This window comes from Canis lupus, chromosome 6 (genome assembly GCF_048164855.1).
Source record: "Canis lupus baileyi chromosome 6, mCanLup2.hap1, whole genome shotgun sequence".
Classification (NCBI taxonomy): Eukaryota; Metazoa; Chordata; class Mammalia; order Carnivora; family Canidae; genus Canis; species Canis lupus.
Window position 1 is genome coordinate 66,322,146 of NC_132843.1, and position 15,366 is coordinate 66,337,511.

Sequence of the window (15,366 nt, forward strand, 5' to 3'; positions counted from 1 at the left end):
TTAGAGACAACACTATCCCATTTCACAGAGGAGGAAGTGGGCTCAGAGGAACTGGTCCAAAGATACACTCCTAGTAAGTGGCAAGATAAGGTTCTCATTCATGACTGTCACATGCCAAAAATCATGCTTCCCCAATGTGTCACTCTTTCCCATCTGGAGAAGGATGCAGGAGAAAAGATGTAACTCCAAACCATAGAGAGCCCATCAGAGCAGATACAGTTAGATATAAGAATTTTGCTGGAGGGCAGTGCTCTGTCCTATGTCCAGCTCTGTTAAAATAGATCTTCAACCCATACTGAAGCTTCCTCCGGAACACCAATGATCTGTTAGCATAACATCTACTTTTCTCCTTCTTCAAATAGTAAGAACAGGTCTTGAATCTTCTGAATTAACACATGGACACCCTTTGGAAAGATGTAAGGATAAAGAACATCAAGTAAGATTACATAAGTAAGAGATTATCCCCTCTGTAGAAATACATGAAGAATGAAGTCTGTGGTCAGGCCCCTCTCATAGGGAATCCTTGAGACAAGAGAAAGCATCAGAGTCACATATACAGGCTATATGGAATGAATTACCTGGAGCAGTGCTTGTACATAAAGGATGGCCATAAATGCTCACTGAATGAGTACATATATAAGAAGTCCCATTAGGTCTTAGGACTTTCCACTCGAGATACACAGTATTAAGAATGCCTTCACAATGTCTCCTGCTTTTACTTCATAACCATTTCACAAGTCACCACAGGCTCTCCGTACCACTCACTTGGACTAGGATGGTTGTTTCTTCCTTAATCCTAGTGAATCTGGTCTCTCTATGCCAATCCTTCCCCCACTGATGCTACATGAATGGTCTTACACACTCCTTTCATCCTACACTTTTATGTAAGTGCAGCATTTTTACTTTGAACTTTTATTTCTATTTTTCTCAAAGTGATGCTTATTGAGTTTTAAAGTCAAATATTTTTAAGGGGGGAGGAGCAAGATGGCGGAAGAGTAGGGTCCCCAAATCACCTGTCTCCACCAAACTACCTAGAAAACCTTCAAATTATCCTGAAAATCTATGAATTCGGCCTGAGATTTAAAGAGAGACCAGCTGGAATGCTACAGTGAGAAGAGTTCGCGCTTCTATCAAGGTAGGAAGACGGGGAAAAAGAAGTAAAGAAACAAAGGCCTCCAAGGGGGAGGGGCCCGCGAGGAGCCGGGCTGAGGCCGGGGCGAGTGTCCCCAGGACAGGAGAGCCCCGTCCCGGAGGAGCAGGAGCTGCACAAACCCTCCCGGGTGGAAAGGGGCCCGCGGGGAGTTGGAGCAGGACCCAGGAGGGCGGGGATGCCCTCGGGCTCCCGGGGACAGTAACAGCAACTGCGCACCCAGGAGAGTGCGCCGAGCTCCCTAAGGGCTGCAGCGCGCACGGCGGGACCCGGCGGGACCCGGAGCAGCTGGAGGGGCTCGGGCGGCGGCTCCGCGGAGGGGGCTGCGCGGCCCCGGGAGCAGCTCGGAGGGGCTCGGGCAGAGGAAGAGGCTCCGTGCGGAGGGGGCTGCGCGGTTCCAGGAGCAGCTCGGAGGGGCTCGGGCGGCGGCTCCGCGGAGGGGGCTGCGCGGCCCGGGAGCGCGAATCCAACAGCGCAGGCTCCGGAGCACAGGGCGCCGGGACACAGCCCAGGATCCGGCCTCCCCCGGGACAGGCAGAGGCCGGGAGGGCCCAGGACAGCGAGGACGCTCCTGCCCCAGCTGAGCACATCAGCGGCCCCGCCCCGGAGCCTCCAGGCCCTGCAGACGGAGTTCCTGCCGGAGCTGAATCCAGGTTTCCAGAGCTGCCCCGCCACTGGGGCTGTTCCTCCTGCGGCCTCACGGGGTAAACAACCCCCACTGAGCCCTGCACCAGGCAGGGGCACAGCAGCTCCCCCAACTGCTAACACCTGAAAATCAGCACAACAGGCCCCTCCCCCAGAAGATCAGCTAGACGGACAACTTCCAGGAGAAGCCAAGGGACTTAAAGAACACAGAATCAGAAGATACTCCCCTGTGGTTCTTTTTTTTTTTTTTCTTGTTTGTTGTTTTGTTTTGCTTTTTGATTTGTTTCCTTCCCCCACCCCCTTTTTTTCTCCTTTCTTTTTCGTTCTCTTTTTCTTCTTTTTTTTTCTTTTTTCTCGTTTTTTTTTCTTTTCTTCCCTTTTTTTTTTCTCTTTCTCTTTTCTTTCCTTGTTTCTCTCCTCTCTTTTTCTCTTTTTCCCAATACAATTTGCTTTTGGCCACTCTGCACTGAGCAAAATGACTAGAAGGAAAACCTCACCTCAAAAGAAAGAATCAGAAACAGTCCTCTCTCCCACAGAGTTACAAAATCTGGATTACAATTCAATGTCAGAAAGCCAATTCAGAAGCACTATTATACAGCTACTGGTGGCTCTAGAAAAAAGTATAAAGGACTCAAGAGACTTCATGACTGCAGAATTTAGAGCTAATCAGGCAGAAATTAAAAATCAATTGAATGAGATGCAATCCAAACTAGAAGTCCTAACGACGAGGGTTAACGAGGTGGAAGAACGAGTGAGTGACCTAGAAGACAAGTTGATAGCAAAGAGGGAAACTGAGGAAAAAAGAGACAAACAATTAAAAGACCATGAAGATAGATTAAGGGAAATAAACGACAGCCTGAGGAAGAAAAACCTACGTTTAATTGGGGTTCCCGAGGGCGCCGAAAGGGACAGAGGGCCAGAATATGTATTTGAACAAATTCTAGCTGAAAACTTTCCTAATCTGGGAAGGGAAACAGGCATTCAGATCCAGGAAATAGAGAGATCCCCCCCTAAAATCAATAAAAACCGTTCAACACCTCGACATTTAATTGTGAAGCTTGCAAATTCCAAAGATAAGGAGAAGATCCTTAAAGCAGCAAGAGACAAGAAATCCCTGACTTTTATGGGGAGGAGTATTAGGGTAACAGCAGACCTCTCCACAGAGACCTGGCAGGCCAGAAAGGGCTGGCAGGATATATTCAGGGTCCTAAATGAGAAGAACATGCAACCAAGAATACTTTATCCAGCAAGGCTCTCATTCAAAATGGAAGGAGAGATAAAGAGCTTCCAAGACAAGCAGCAACTAAAAGAATATGTGACCTCCAAACCAGCTCTGCAAGAAATTTTAAGGGGGACTCTTAAAATTCCCCTTTAAGAAGAAGTTCAGTGGAACAGTCCACAAAAACAAAGACTGAATAGATATCATGATGACACTAAACTCATATCTCTCAATAGTAACTCTGAATGTGAACGGGCTTAATGACCCCATCAAAAGGCGCAGGGTTTCAGACTGGATAAAAAAGCAGGACCCATCTATTTGCTGTCTACAAGAGACTCATTTTAGACAGAAGGACACCTACAGCCTGAAAATAAAAGGTTGGAGAACCATTTACCATTCCAATGGTCCTCAAAAGAAAGCAGGGGTAGCCATCCTTATATCAGATAAACTAAAATTTACCCCAAAGACTGTAGTGAGAGATGAAGAGGGACACTATATCATACTTAAAGGATCTATTCAACAAGAGGACTTAACAATCCTCAATATATATGCTCCGAATGTGGGAGCTGCCAAATATATAAATCAATTATTAACCAAAGTGAAGAAATACTTAGATAATAATACACTTATACTTGGTGACTTCAATCTAGCTCTTTCTATACTCGATAGGTCTTCTAAGCACAACATCTCCAAAGAAACAAGAGCTTTAAATGATACACTGGACCAGATGGATTTCACAGATATCTACAGAACTTTACATCCAAACTCAACTGAATACACATTCTTCTCAAGCGCACATGGAACTTTCTCCAGAATAGACCACATATTGGGTCACAAATCGGGTCTGAACCGATACCAAAAGATTGGGATTGTCCCCTGCATATTCTCGGACCATAATGCCTTGAAATTAGAACTAAATCACAACAAGAAGTTTGGAAGGACCTCAAACACATGGAGGTTAAGGACCATCCTGCTAAAAGATAAAAGGGTCAACCAGGAAATTAAGGAAGAATTAAAAAGATTCATGGAAACTAATGAGAATGAAGATACAACCGTTCAAAATCTTTGGGATGCAGCAAAAGCAGTCCTAAGGGGGAAATACATCGCAATACAAGCATCCATTCAAAAACTGGAAAGAACTCAAATACAAAAGCTAACCTTACACATAAAGGAGCTAGAGAAAAAACAGCAAATAGATCCTACACCCAAGAGAAGAAGGGAGTTAATAAAGATTCGAGCAGAACTCAACGAAATCGAGACCAGAAGAACTGTGGAACAGATCAACAGAACCAGGAGTTGGTTCTTTGAAAGAATTAATAAGATAGATAAACCATTAGCCAGCCTTATTAAAAAGAAGAGAGAGAAGACTCAAATTAATAAAATCATGAATGAGAAAGGAGAGATCACTACCAACACCAAGGAAATACAAACGATTTTAAAAACATATTATGAACAGCTATACGCCAATAAATTAAGCAATCTAGAAGAAATGGACGCATTCCTGGAAAGCCACAAACTACCAAAACTGGAACAGGAAGAAATAGAAAACCTGAACAGGCCAATAACCAGGAAGGAAATTGAAGCAGTCATCAAAAACCTCCCAAGACACAAGAGTCCAGGGCCAGATGGCTTCCCAGGAGAATTTTATCAAACGTTTAAAGAAGAAATCATACTTATTCTCCTAAAGCTGTTTGGAAAGATAGAAAGAGATGGAGTACTTCCAAATTCGTTCTATGAAGCCAGCATCACCTTAATTCCAAAGCCAGACAAAGACCCCGCCAAAAAGGAGAATTACAGACCAATATCCCTGATGAACATGGATGCAAAAATTCTCAACAAGATACTGGCCAATAGGATCCAACAGTACATTAAGAAAATTATTCACCATGACCAAGTAGGATTTATCCCTGGGACACAAGGCTGGTTCAACACCCGTAAAACAATCAATGTGATTCATCATATCAGCAAGAGAAAAACCAAGAACCATATGATCCTCTCATTGGATGCAGAGAAAGCATTTGACAAAATACAGCATCCATTCCTGATCAAAACTCTTCAGAGTGTAGGGATAGAGGGAACATTCCTCGACATCTTAAAAGCCATCTACGAAAAGCCCACAGCAAATATCATTCTCAATGGGGAAGCACTGGGAGCCTTTCCCCTAAGATCAGGAACAAGACAGGGATGTCCACTCTCACCACTGCTATTCAACATAGTACTGGAAGTCCTAGCCTCAGCAATCAGACAACAAAAAGACATTAAAGGCATTCAAATTGGCAAAGAAGAAGTCAAACTCTCCCTCTTCGCCGATGACATGATACTCTACCTAGAAAACCCAAAAGTCTCCACCCCAAGATTGCTAGAACTCATACAGCAATTCGGTAGCGTGGCAGGATACAAAATCAATGCCCAGAAGTCAGTGGCATTTCTATACACTAACAATGAGACTGAAGAAAGAGAAATTAAGGAGTCAATCCCATTTACAATTGCACCCAAAAGCATAAGATACCTAGGAATAAACCTCACCAAAGATGTAAAGGATCTATACCCTCAAAACTATAGAACACTTCTGAAAGAAATTGAGGAAGACACAAAGAGATGGAAAAATATTCCATGCTCATGGATTGGCAGAATTAATATTGTGAAAATGTCAATGTTACCCAGGGCAATATACACGTTTAATGCAATCCCTATCAAAATACCATGGACTTTCTTCAGAGAGTTAGAACAAATTATTTTAAGATTTGTGTGGAATCAGAAAAGACCCCGAATAGCCAGGGGAATTTTAAAAAAGAAAACCATATCTGGGGGCATCACAATGCCAGATTTCAGGTTGTACTACAAAGCTGTGGTCATCAAGACAGTGTGGTACTGGCACAAAAACAGACACATAGATCAGTGGAACAGAATAGAGAATCCAGAAGTGGACCCTGAACTTTATGGGCAACTAATATTCGATAAAGGAGGAAAGACTATCCATTGGAAGAAAGACAGTCTCTTCAATAAATGGTGCTGGGAAAATTGGACATCCACATGCAGAAGAATGAAACTAGACCACTCTCTTTCACCATACACAAAGATAAACTCAAAATGGATGAAAGATCTAAATGTGAGACAAGATTCCATCAAAATCCTAGAGAAGAACACAGGCAACACCCTTTTTGAACTCGGCCATAGTAACTTCTTGCAAGATACATCCACGAAGGCAAAAGAAACAAAAGCAAAAATGAACTATTGGGACTTCATCAAGATAAGAAGCTTTTGCACAGCAAAGGATACAGTCAACAAAACTCAAAGACAACCTACAGAATGGGAGAAGATATTTGCAAATGACATATCAGATAAAGGGCTAGTTTCCAAGATCTATAAAGAACTTATTAAACTCAACACCAAAGAAACAAACAATCCAATCATGAAATGGGCAAAAGACATGAACAGAAATCTCACAGAGGAAGACATAGACATGGCCAACATGCATATGAGAAAATGCTCTGCATCACTTGCCATCAGGGAAATACAAATCAAAACTACAATGAGATACCACCTCACACCAGTGAGAATGGGGAAAATTAACAAGGCAGGAAACCACAAATGTTGGAGAGGATGCGGAGAAAAGGGAACCCTCTTACACTGTTGGTGGGAATGTGAACTGGTGCAGCCACTCTGGAAAACTGTGTGGAGGTTCCTCAAACAGTTAAAAATATACCTGCCCTACGACCCAGCAATTGCACTGTTGGGGATTTACCCCAAAGATACAAATGCAATGAAACGCCGGGACACCTGCACCCCGATGTTTCTAGCAGCAATGGCCACGATAGCCAAACTGTGGAAGGAGCCTCGGTGTCCAACGAAAGATGAATGGATAAAGAAGATGTGGTTTATGTATACAATGGAATATTACTCAGCTATTAGAAATGACAAATACCCACCATTTGCTTCAACGTGGATGGAACTGGAGGGTATTATGCTGAGTGAAGTAAGTCAGTCGGAGAAGGACAAACATTATATGTTCTCATTCATTTGGGGAATATAAATAATAGTGAAAGGGAAAATAAGGGAAGGGAGAAGAAATGTGTGGGAAATATCAGAAAGGGAGACAGAACGTAAAGACTGCTAACTCTGGGAAACGAACTAGGGGTGGTAGAAGGGGAGGAGGGTGGGGGGTGGGAGTGAATGGGTGACGGGCACTGGGTGTTATTCTGTATGATAGTAAATTGAACACCAATAAAAAAATAAATTAAAAAAAAAAAAAACAAATATTTTTAAAAAACTTATAATGAAGAGATAGCTGTCCACCTCCTACCTCACCCCTCCCGACCCCTGAATCACGCTCCCCAGAAACCACCACTTGTAATTTTTACCTGTATTTCCTCTAATATCCATTTCTAATTTTCTAGATATTATATTTACACAACTGCTATTTATCTTCCAACTTTAGATTCTGCTTAAAGACTGTTTTATTGTGGAACCTAGGATTTTAGCCTTTGACATTCCCTTCCCCTCCCCACATTTATCTTCTTCTCCCATCCTCTCAAGGCAGTTATAGCATTGTAAGGGACCATCTCACAATCCAGTACTCACAATGAAAATCTGATTGATGGCTGGGCTGGAAAACTTACTCTGCTTATGTTCCTTTAGTGGTAACCCTTTCTTATCTTGTGGAATTGCTTAAATGGAGGTGTGTGCATACAAATACATATATGAATATATAAGTTTATATGTAATGCAAACACATATTCATATATATTATATAAATGAATATATATAATCTTCACAGAACCATTAAACTTTTCTGAATACAATATACATCGGAGAATATACTTGTTTCATTCTTTCCTTAAAGCTGTTATTCTTAGAGATCTCTTTCATCCTATTCAAATCAGAACTTTCTGCTCTCTAGGCCTCTGACAGTTGTCATGCTAGCCTCCCCTTTATCATCATACTGGAATCCCTTTTGCTACTCTCCTCTGTTGAATGCCTTGTTTGCATGGTGTCATGTCCCTCTCATTCTTCAATTAATTCCTTATTTTTAGTAACTTGCATTCTCCAGTAACTTCTTCAGAAATAGTATCTTAAAAACTGCTATTCCATTGTCACAAATTACTGCTATTTTGGTGGTACAGAATTCTACCTTGGAAATTTTTTTTTCCTTCAGGAAGTTTTAGGAACTTCTCTGTTCTTTTCTAACTTTCAATATCACTGAAAAACCCAAAGCCACCCTAATTCCTGATTTTTTGTTGATAAAATATATCGCCTTCCCAATAACCAGAAGCTGTTAGAATATTATCTCCACTCAGATGCTCTGAAATTTTGTGATGACTTAGCTTGGTGTGGTCTCTTTTCAAATTTGTTGTATCAAGTGCTCTGTGGGCATTTTCATTATTAATTAAATTCATTTGTTTTCTTTTATCTCTATACCTGCCTCCTATCTCTCTGCCATACAAACTACCATTACGATATACAGGTTTTCCCCCTCTATCTTAAAGTTCATTTTACACCACTTCACTTTCATGAAAAACCCACATTAGTATCTATTTTTGATAACTGGAAAAAATCCAAAGAGCATTTTTGCTTTTACTAAATGGTAGTTGCTTCTTTGCTTTATACCATATTTGTTTACAGAAGGTCTCATAAGAATCCTCTACTTTCAATTCAACACCAAAAACATGCAGCCCCCCCAAAAAATTTATTTAAAAATGGACAGAGGACCTGAATAGACATTTATTGAAAGACAAGACAGACATATGAAAAGATGTTCAACATCAGTAAAAACAGAAATGAAAATCAAAAACACAATGAGATATCATATCACACTAGTAAGAATGGCTAGTAGCAAAAGGATAAGAAATATGTGTTGCCAAGGATGTAGAGAAAAGGAAACCTTCAGGCAGTATTGGTGGGAATGTAAGTTTTACCAACCACTGTGGAAACCTGTATGGAGGGTCCTCAAAATATTAAAAATAGAAATACCATATGATCTATTGATGCCATTACTAGATACTTATCCACAGAAAACAAAAATACTAATTTTAAAAAACATAAGCAACTCTATGTTTACTACAGAACTATTTGCAATAGCAAAGATATGGAAGCAACTCATGTCCATCCAGAGAGAAATAGATAAAGAAAATGTAGGGGCAGCCTGGCTGGCTCAGCGGTTTAGCACCTGCCTTCAGCCCAGGGTGTGATCCTGGAGTCCCTGGATTGAGTCCCACATCGGGCTCCCTGCATGGAGCCTCCTCCTCCCTCTGCCTGTGTCTCTGCCTCTCTCTCTCTCTCTCTCTCTCTCTCTGTTTCTCAAGAATAAATAAATAAAAATCTAAAAAAAAAGTGGTATACACAGATAATGGAATATTACTAGGACATACAAAGAATAAGATCTTGCCATTTGTGACAACATAGATGGACCTAGAGGGTATTATACTAATTGAAGTGAGACAGAGAAAGACAAATATGTGATTTCACTTATATGTGGAATACAAAACAAAATAAATGAACAAACAAACAAAAACCATATTCTTAAATACAGAGCACTGGTGGTTGCCAGAGAGGGCAGGGGAGTAGGGGGATGGGCAAAATAGATAAAAAGATTAAAAGTTCCAAACTTCAAGTTATAAAATAAACATGAAGCCAAATAGTACAGTTTAGGGAATATAATCAATAATATTGTAATAATGCTGTACGGTAACAGATGGTGACTATACTTATCATGGTAAGCACCAGGTAATGTATAGAATTGTCAAATCAATAGACTGTACATATGAAACTGATTTAACATTGCATGTTAATTATATTTCAATAAAAAACAAAGAATTCTTTACTTTCAGATAGCAAGAGAAACTTGTATTCAATGTATAGATTTTATTTGAATGTATTCTTATAAACTATGTATTGTGTGTGCATATATTTTTTATTTATGTAGATGGTATTTATTTCTTGTTTTTACTAAACTCTATGCTTTTAAGATACTCTGTGTTGCCACGTGTACATGGTATTTGTTGCTCCTAACTGCTGCACAGTATGTCATGGTATACATCCAACAGTTTACCTGTCCACCTTCCCAATTATGGATGCCCAGGTTCTCTCCAACTCCACATCACCAAAAACCAATGCTGGAAAGAATATCCTTGCACATGTTTCAACAGAACTTTTACTCTGGCAATCTGTGTTTATTGATTCTGGAAACATTTTTAGTATTTTTCTTTGTAAATTTCTCCCTCTCTATTTCCCTGTTCTCTTTATGGAACTCATTAGTTGAACGTTGGACCAACTCTTTGATTTTCTTGTTTTTGTTCTACTTTCTAGGCAATTTCATTAATTTTATATTCCAACCATTTACTACCTCATTATTTTCATTACATGTTTACATTTTTTACATTAATTCATGTTATATTAATGTAAATTCTATATTATTTTACATTAATTTTCAAAGCTCTTCTGAATGGTTAAATGTTCTTTTTTTTTACACAGCAATGTTATTTTGTGGATAAAATTATTTCTCTTCGATCTCTGCTGGCATCAATTATGTTTTTTAAGAGTTATCTTGTGCTCCCCGCATCATTCATATTCTCTCAAATTTCTTTTTTCTGTATATCACTTTTTTGTCTTTTGTTTTAGACATTTTCTTCAAATGCTGATAATCCCTAGTTGTGCATTAATATTTAAGAGCAAGACTCAAAAGAATTATTGGGAACTCTTGTGTTTATGGTAGAGCTTGCAGAATGATGAGTGTAGTGGGTTGAATGCCCCTGCAAAAAAAAAAAAAAAAAATGTCCACATTCTAATTCCTGGTTCCTATGAATGTTACCTTATTTGGAAAAAGAGTCCTTGTCATTGCAATTAAGGGTCTTGAGAAGAAGAAGTCATCCTGGCATATACAAGTGACCCTAAATCCAAGAACAAATATCCCAGGGAGATTTTTAGACAAAAAAAGAAAGAGGTAATGTGACCACAGAGGCAGAGACCAGGGTAACACAGCCACTAGCCAACAAATCCAGTGACTGGAAGAGGAAAGAAATAAATTCTTCCCTCAAGTCCTTGGAGGGAGTAATGCCCTGTCAGATTTTGGGCCTCTAGCCTCCAGAACTGTGAGAGATTTAATTTCTTTCACAGTGTGAAGCCACCTAGTTGCATTAATTTGTTGCAGCAGCCATAGGAAATTAACAGGAGCCTCACTGAGGGTGATGGGTGGGACCCATTTCTCTGACCATCTTCAGATATCAGTATACGTAAAATTCTTCTCTTAAGATGGACAGTTTCCCCACAGAGTAATTCTAACCCTTACCAGATTGATCCACTTCTGGGAATCAAGAGGAGATGTGGCTACATGTACAGTTTGTGAACTTTCACTGCAACATATCAACCCTACTCTCAAAAGCACCTGATGTTACCATTGCAAGTTTCTGATTCAGCCTCTACTGAGGAAGTCTTCTGACTTTGGCTGGAGTGAGGGGCTGGGTGGGGCAGATACCTGTCAGAAGAGTTTGGGGGTAGAGATCTAGGGTGTCGGGCAGAGGGCATCTAAGTGTTCCTTACAAGGACTTCTGACAATCCTCTTGTTTTTAGCGCCACCCATACCTCATCTCTCAGACGTACCTGTGGCCTTGAATTCCCAAGCCTTTCCAGGACTGTGGAAGGTCCTGAAGGACAATCATCTCGCCTTTTTATTGTCACTCCTCACCAAAGGCAATTAAATCTCAACTTTCGCACAATTAGATCAGCTACCATTTACTCTCTGCCTTCAAAACTTTGGTTGACATCTCTCATCTGTTATCATTTCCTCTCCTGTTCTGTCATTGTGCCCTTCTGAAAATTTATTTACTCTGTTAGTAGAGTTTCAAGACATGATGAACTTGGTTCAATCTGCTAAGTTGAAACAGAAGCACTACCATCTAATTTGCACTTGAAGAACTTATGCTACTCAAAGAAGAAATTAGGTTCTGTTTTGCTTAGAAAAATTTAAGATTATCTAAAGTGGACCCCTGCTGTAGCCCTATTCTATACTTTTCTTTTCCCAAAGTAAAATTTTTGCTCTAGATAGGTTAGGTTGCACAACAGTCTTTTCTCATTGCAAGATTAATCCCATTTCTTCAATTTTGCTTATGGTGTGGTGCTCTCCTTCCTGGAATGCTCATTCACATATATTTTATCTTATTACATATTATACATACACCCAAGCAAAACTTCAATCCTTCATGAAGTGATTCCTGATAACTTCAGACTATATAGATGATCTATATCTTATATTAGTCAGTAAGACTCCCACTCCCTGTGTCAAGTGTTTGTGTTATCTTGTCTATAAAACACAATTTTCTTTTTTTAAAATATTTTATTTATTTATTTATTTGAGAGAGAGAGAGAGAGAGAGAGAGAGAGAGAGAGAAGAGTGGGTGGGGAGGGAGAGGGAGAGAGAATCCCAAGCAGACTCCATGCTGAGCATGGAGCCCAATGCGGGGCTTGATTTCATGACCCTGAGATCATGACCTGACCTGAAATCAAGAGTCAGACACTTAACCAATTGGGCCACCCAGGTGCCCCCCAAAATATAATTTTCTGAAGTACAGGGACCATGCCTTAGACTTTGTATGCTCTCTGCAATGGTTACCATGGCACAGGACACAGAGTACTTGCTGCCTGATGTACACTAATCCAAGCTACAAATATGGGATTGGATATTCAATACATGATAGAATAATCATCTTTGAGGGTAAAGACTACATTTTATTTAACTTTATATTCTTACAACCAGCACAGTGTTTGACAAAGACAGGCTATGATTGTTAAATGACTGAATGAGAGGATGTATGGATAAATGAACTCTCACTAGATATCATGTTCAATGCTCTACATGGTTGAAATATTTTTTCACTCCTACAAAAAATAAACATGATTAGAACAATATTCACTACTGCATACACAGCATCTCAAATAGGACTTGGCATACTGGGGCTGTGCAATAGATGCCTCCTAAATGAACATTAAATGAATGAATTGGTGGGTAGTCAGGAGCATGAGTTTACAGTTGGAAAGAAGTTCAGAGGACAGAGGAACATCTGGCTTACCCGGAAAGCACTCCCAGAACTAGGTTGAGAACAAAGAAGGATCCAATGATGATGAGGGGGATGAAGTACAGCCAGTTCCAGGTGGCTCCTAAGGCATCATTGGTCTGAAAAACAGAAAAATGGTTCCTTAATATTTTACCAAAACCATCTGCCAGAAGAAGGCCTCCAACCCTGAAACCTCACATATAGGGTGAAATAACAACACAGGGCAATACAATTAAACACTGCCTACTTCATTCTCAATTTAGTGTTACTATGGATTAACTCATATTCCACATGTACATAGTAAAGAACACTGCATGAGCCTCACACAACATCCTTAGTAGGAATAGTCTAACACCCTCACCTAACAGCTGAGATAATGGAGTCTAGAGAGGTCAAGTACTCTTCCAAGATCATGCAAACAATTACTGGTTTTATAGTGTTTGGCGATGTCAGTTTCAAGCTTCTGCAGTCGAAATTGGACAAATTTTCAAAAAGTCAGAGGCAATCTGTGTCCATCACTCTATTCCATAGATGCTGACAAAAACCTTGACAGGAAAACAAAACAAAACAAAACAAAAAAACCTTGACAGGACTGCTGGGGAGACATTAGCATTGTCCACATTTTGCTCAGCCCTTGATCCTTGGCTCTGGCTTTCTTTCTTCCATTATAGTCCAATAGTATAGAGCTGGCTCAGATTTGGCCCCAGCAAGGCTCTGGACAGAACAAGGAATAAATCTAAAGAGTGATCCTTTTTACTCTCTCTAATGCTAACACACAATGAAGTGAAAAGTGCTTGGAAATCCATATTCTGGATTCTTATACTACAAGTGAGATGCAAGGCCCTTAAACGGTGGGGGGTTGGGGCAGATTACACCACTTGGCTTAGCAAAAGCAGCAACTCTTAGCAGGATGTCTAATTAGGACGTAGAAACAGTTTGGGAGCATTTTGAAAAGTCTTCTCTAACATTTGAGCCTCTCAACTAAACTTCACCTTGACTCTCTCTCCCAATAGTCAACCCCAAATCTTTCTAAATAGTCTCCTTGAACTGCATTTTGTACATGCAGGGCTTTGAAATCTCCTCATCCCCACACTGGCCCCTCACACGCAAACTTTAATTCTCATTTGAAACAGTTAAGAGGTAAAAAAAAAAAAGAAAAGAAACAGTTAAGAGGTATTTTATTTTCAATTCACTGGAGAAACAAGGCCATCAAACCCAAATGCCATGCCTAAAATTCACGGGCTAAATCAGTAACATTAAGATCTAAACTCAGAATTTCTATGGCAAAGTGCTTCTCTGTCCCTGTGATTTACCTTTTTTTCCCTCTCATTACTAAACTTTGCAAACATATTTTGATTCATTGTCCTTATGCTTCCTGTGGACTTCTAGGACATTCTATCTTTTCTCTCAAAATTATTTAATTTTCTTTCTGCCTCCTATTCAACTATGTCAGGCCACAGAATACAGCTCCCCACTGATCACAAAAGCTATCACTGCATAGTAGATTCTTCCATTAAAAATAGCTTTTAAGGCAACCTCTTTCACCAAACCTGTGCCTTTTGTTTTGCCCCCACACAGTTCAGAGACAGATGATTGCAAATGAAGCAGAACAGAAGTTAAAAACACCTTCTGAACTGGATGGGACGAATGTGGGGATCTGCCAGTTTCAGCGTGTAAGATCTAACTCTTTCATTCAACCAGGTCTGGTCACAATTAAATGCAAGCAGAGAAGATGCGGACCAGACCTCAGAGAAAACGTCTCTTGATTATCAGAAAGAAGATGCAGAAGAACAGATGTTGAAGGCCAGCCTCAAGGGATTTTAATGAACTTAGGAAACGATTTTTTTCTGAGACAGTTAAGACATGGTCCTCCCTGTAAACTTAAGGATGGATTATATGACCCATGTATAAATAGCTCTATCTTTATTCATGATTACAAAGGCAACATTTTGTAAAGACTGGTTAGCTTGGACAGCTCACCAGTGGTGCACCAGACTGACAAGTTTCATCTACTATATGCCTTAGCCAGTGCCCCCTCCCCACCAAGTATTCTTTGGGAGCAAGGACGGAGTCTGGTCCCAGCACCCAGATCAGGGCTCAGCTGCAATACACCTTAGCTGGTGCCAGCGATAGGAATGATGAAATTGTGCCGTGAAGGTATCTTTGGTCCCAGAAGTGACTGAGCTACAGTTTGAGGATGGCTAGAGCAATTTCAGTTGGGGGATGATTTGCCAGAGATGCTGTAGAGTGAAAAGCATTTCCCAAATAGTGTTCTTCTCATTGCTAGTCATCTGTAAGATGTTAAT

At 40.3% G+C, this 15,366-nt stretch overlaps 1 protein-coding gene across 11 annotated transcripts in view; it reads right to left on the reverse strand.

Moving 5' to 3' along the window:
- The window catches only part of CACNA1E (calcium voltage-gated channel subunit alpha1 E), a 387,895-nt gene that overhangs the window by 141,529 nt on the left and 231,000 nt on the right, over positions 1 to 15,366 (reverse strand). For all 11 annotated transcript variants that reach the window (XM_072831014.1, XM_072831009.1, XM_072831018.1 and 8 more), the window contains exon 8: positions 13,076 to 13,179. In XM_072831014.1, the coding sequence (XP_072687115.1) occupies positions 13,076 to 13,179 (104 nt within the window). The remainder of the gene's footprint in view (positions 1 to 13,075; positions 13,180 to 15,366) is intronic.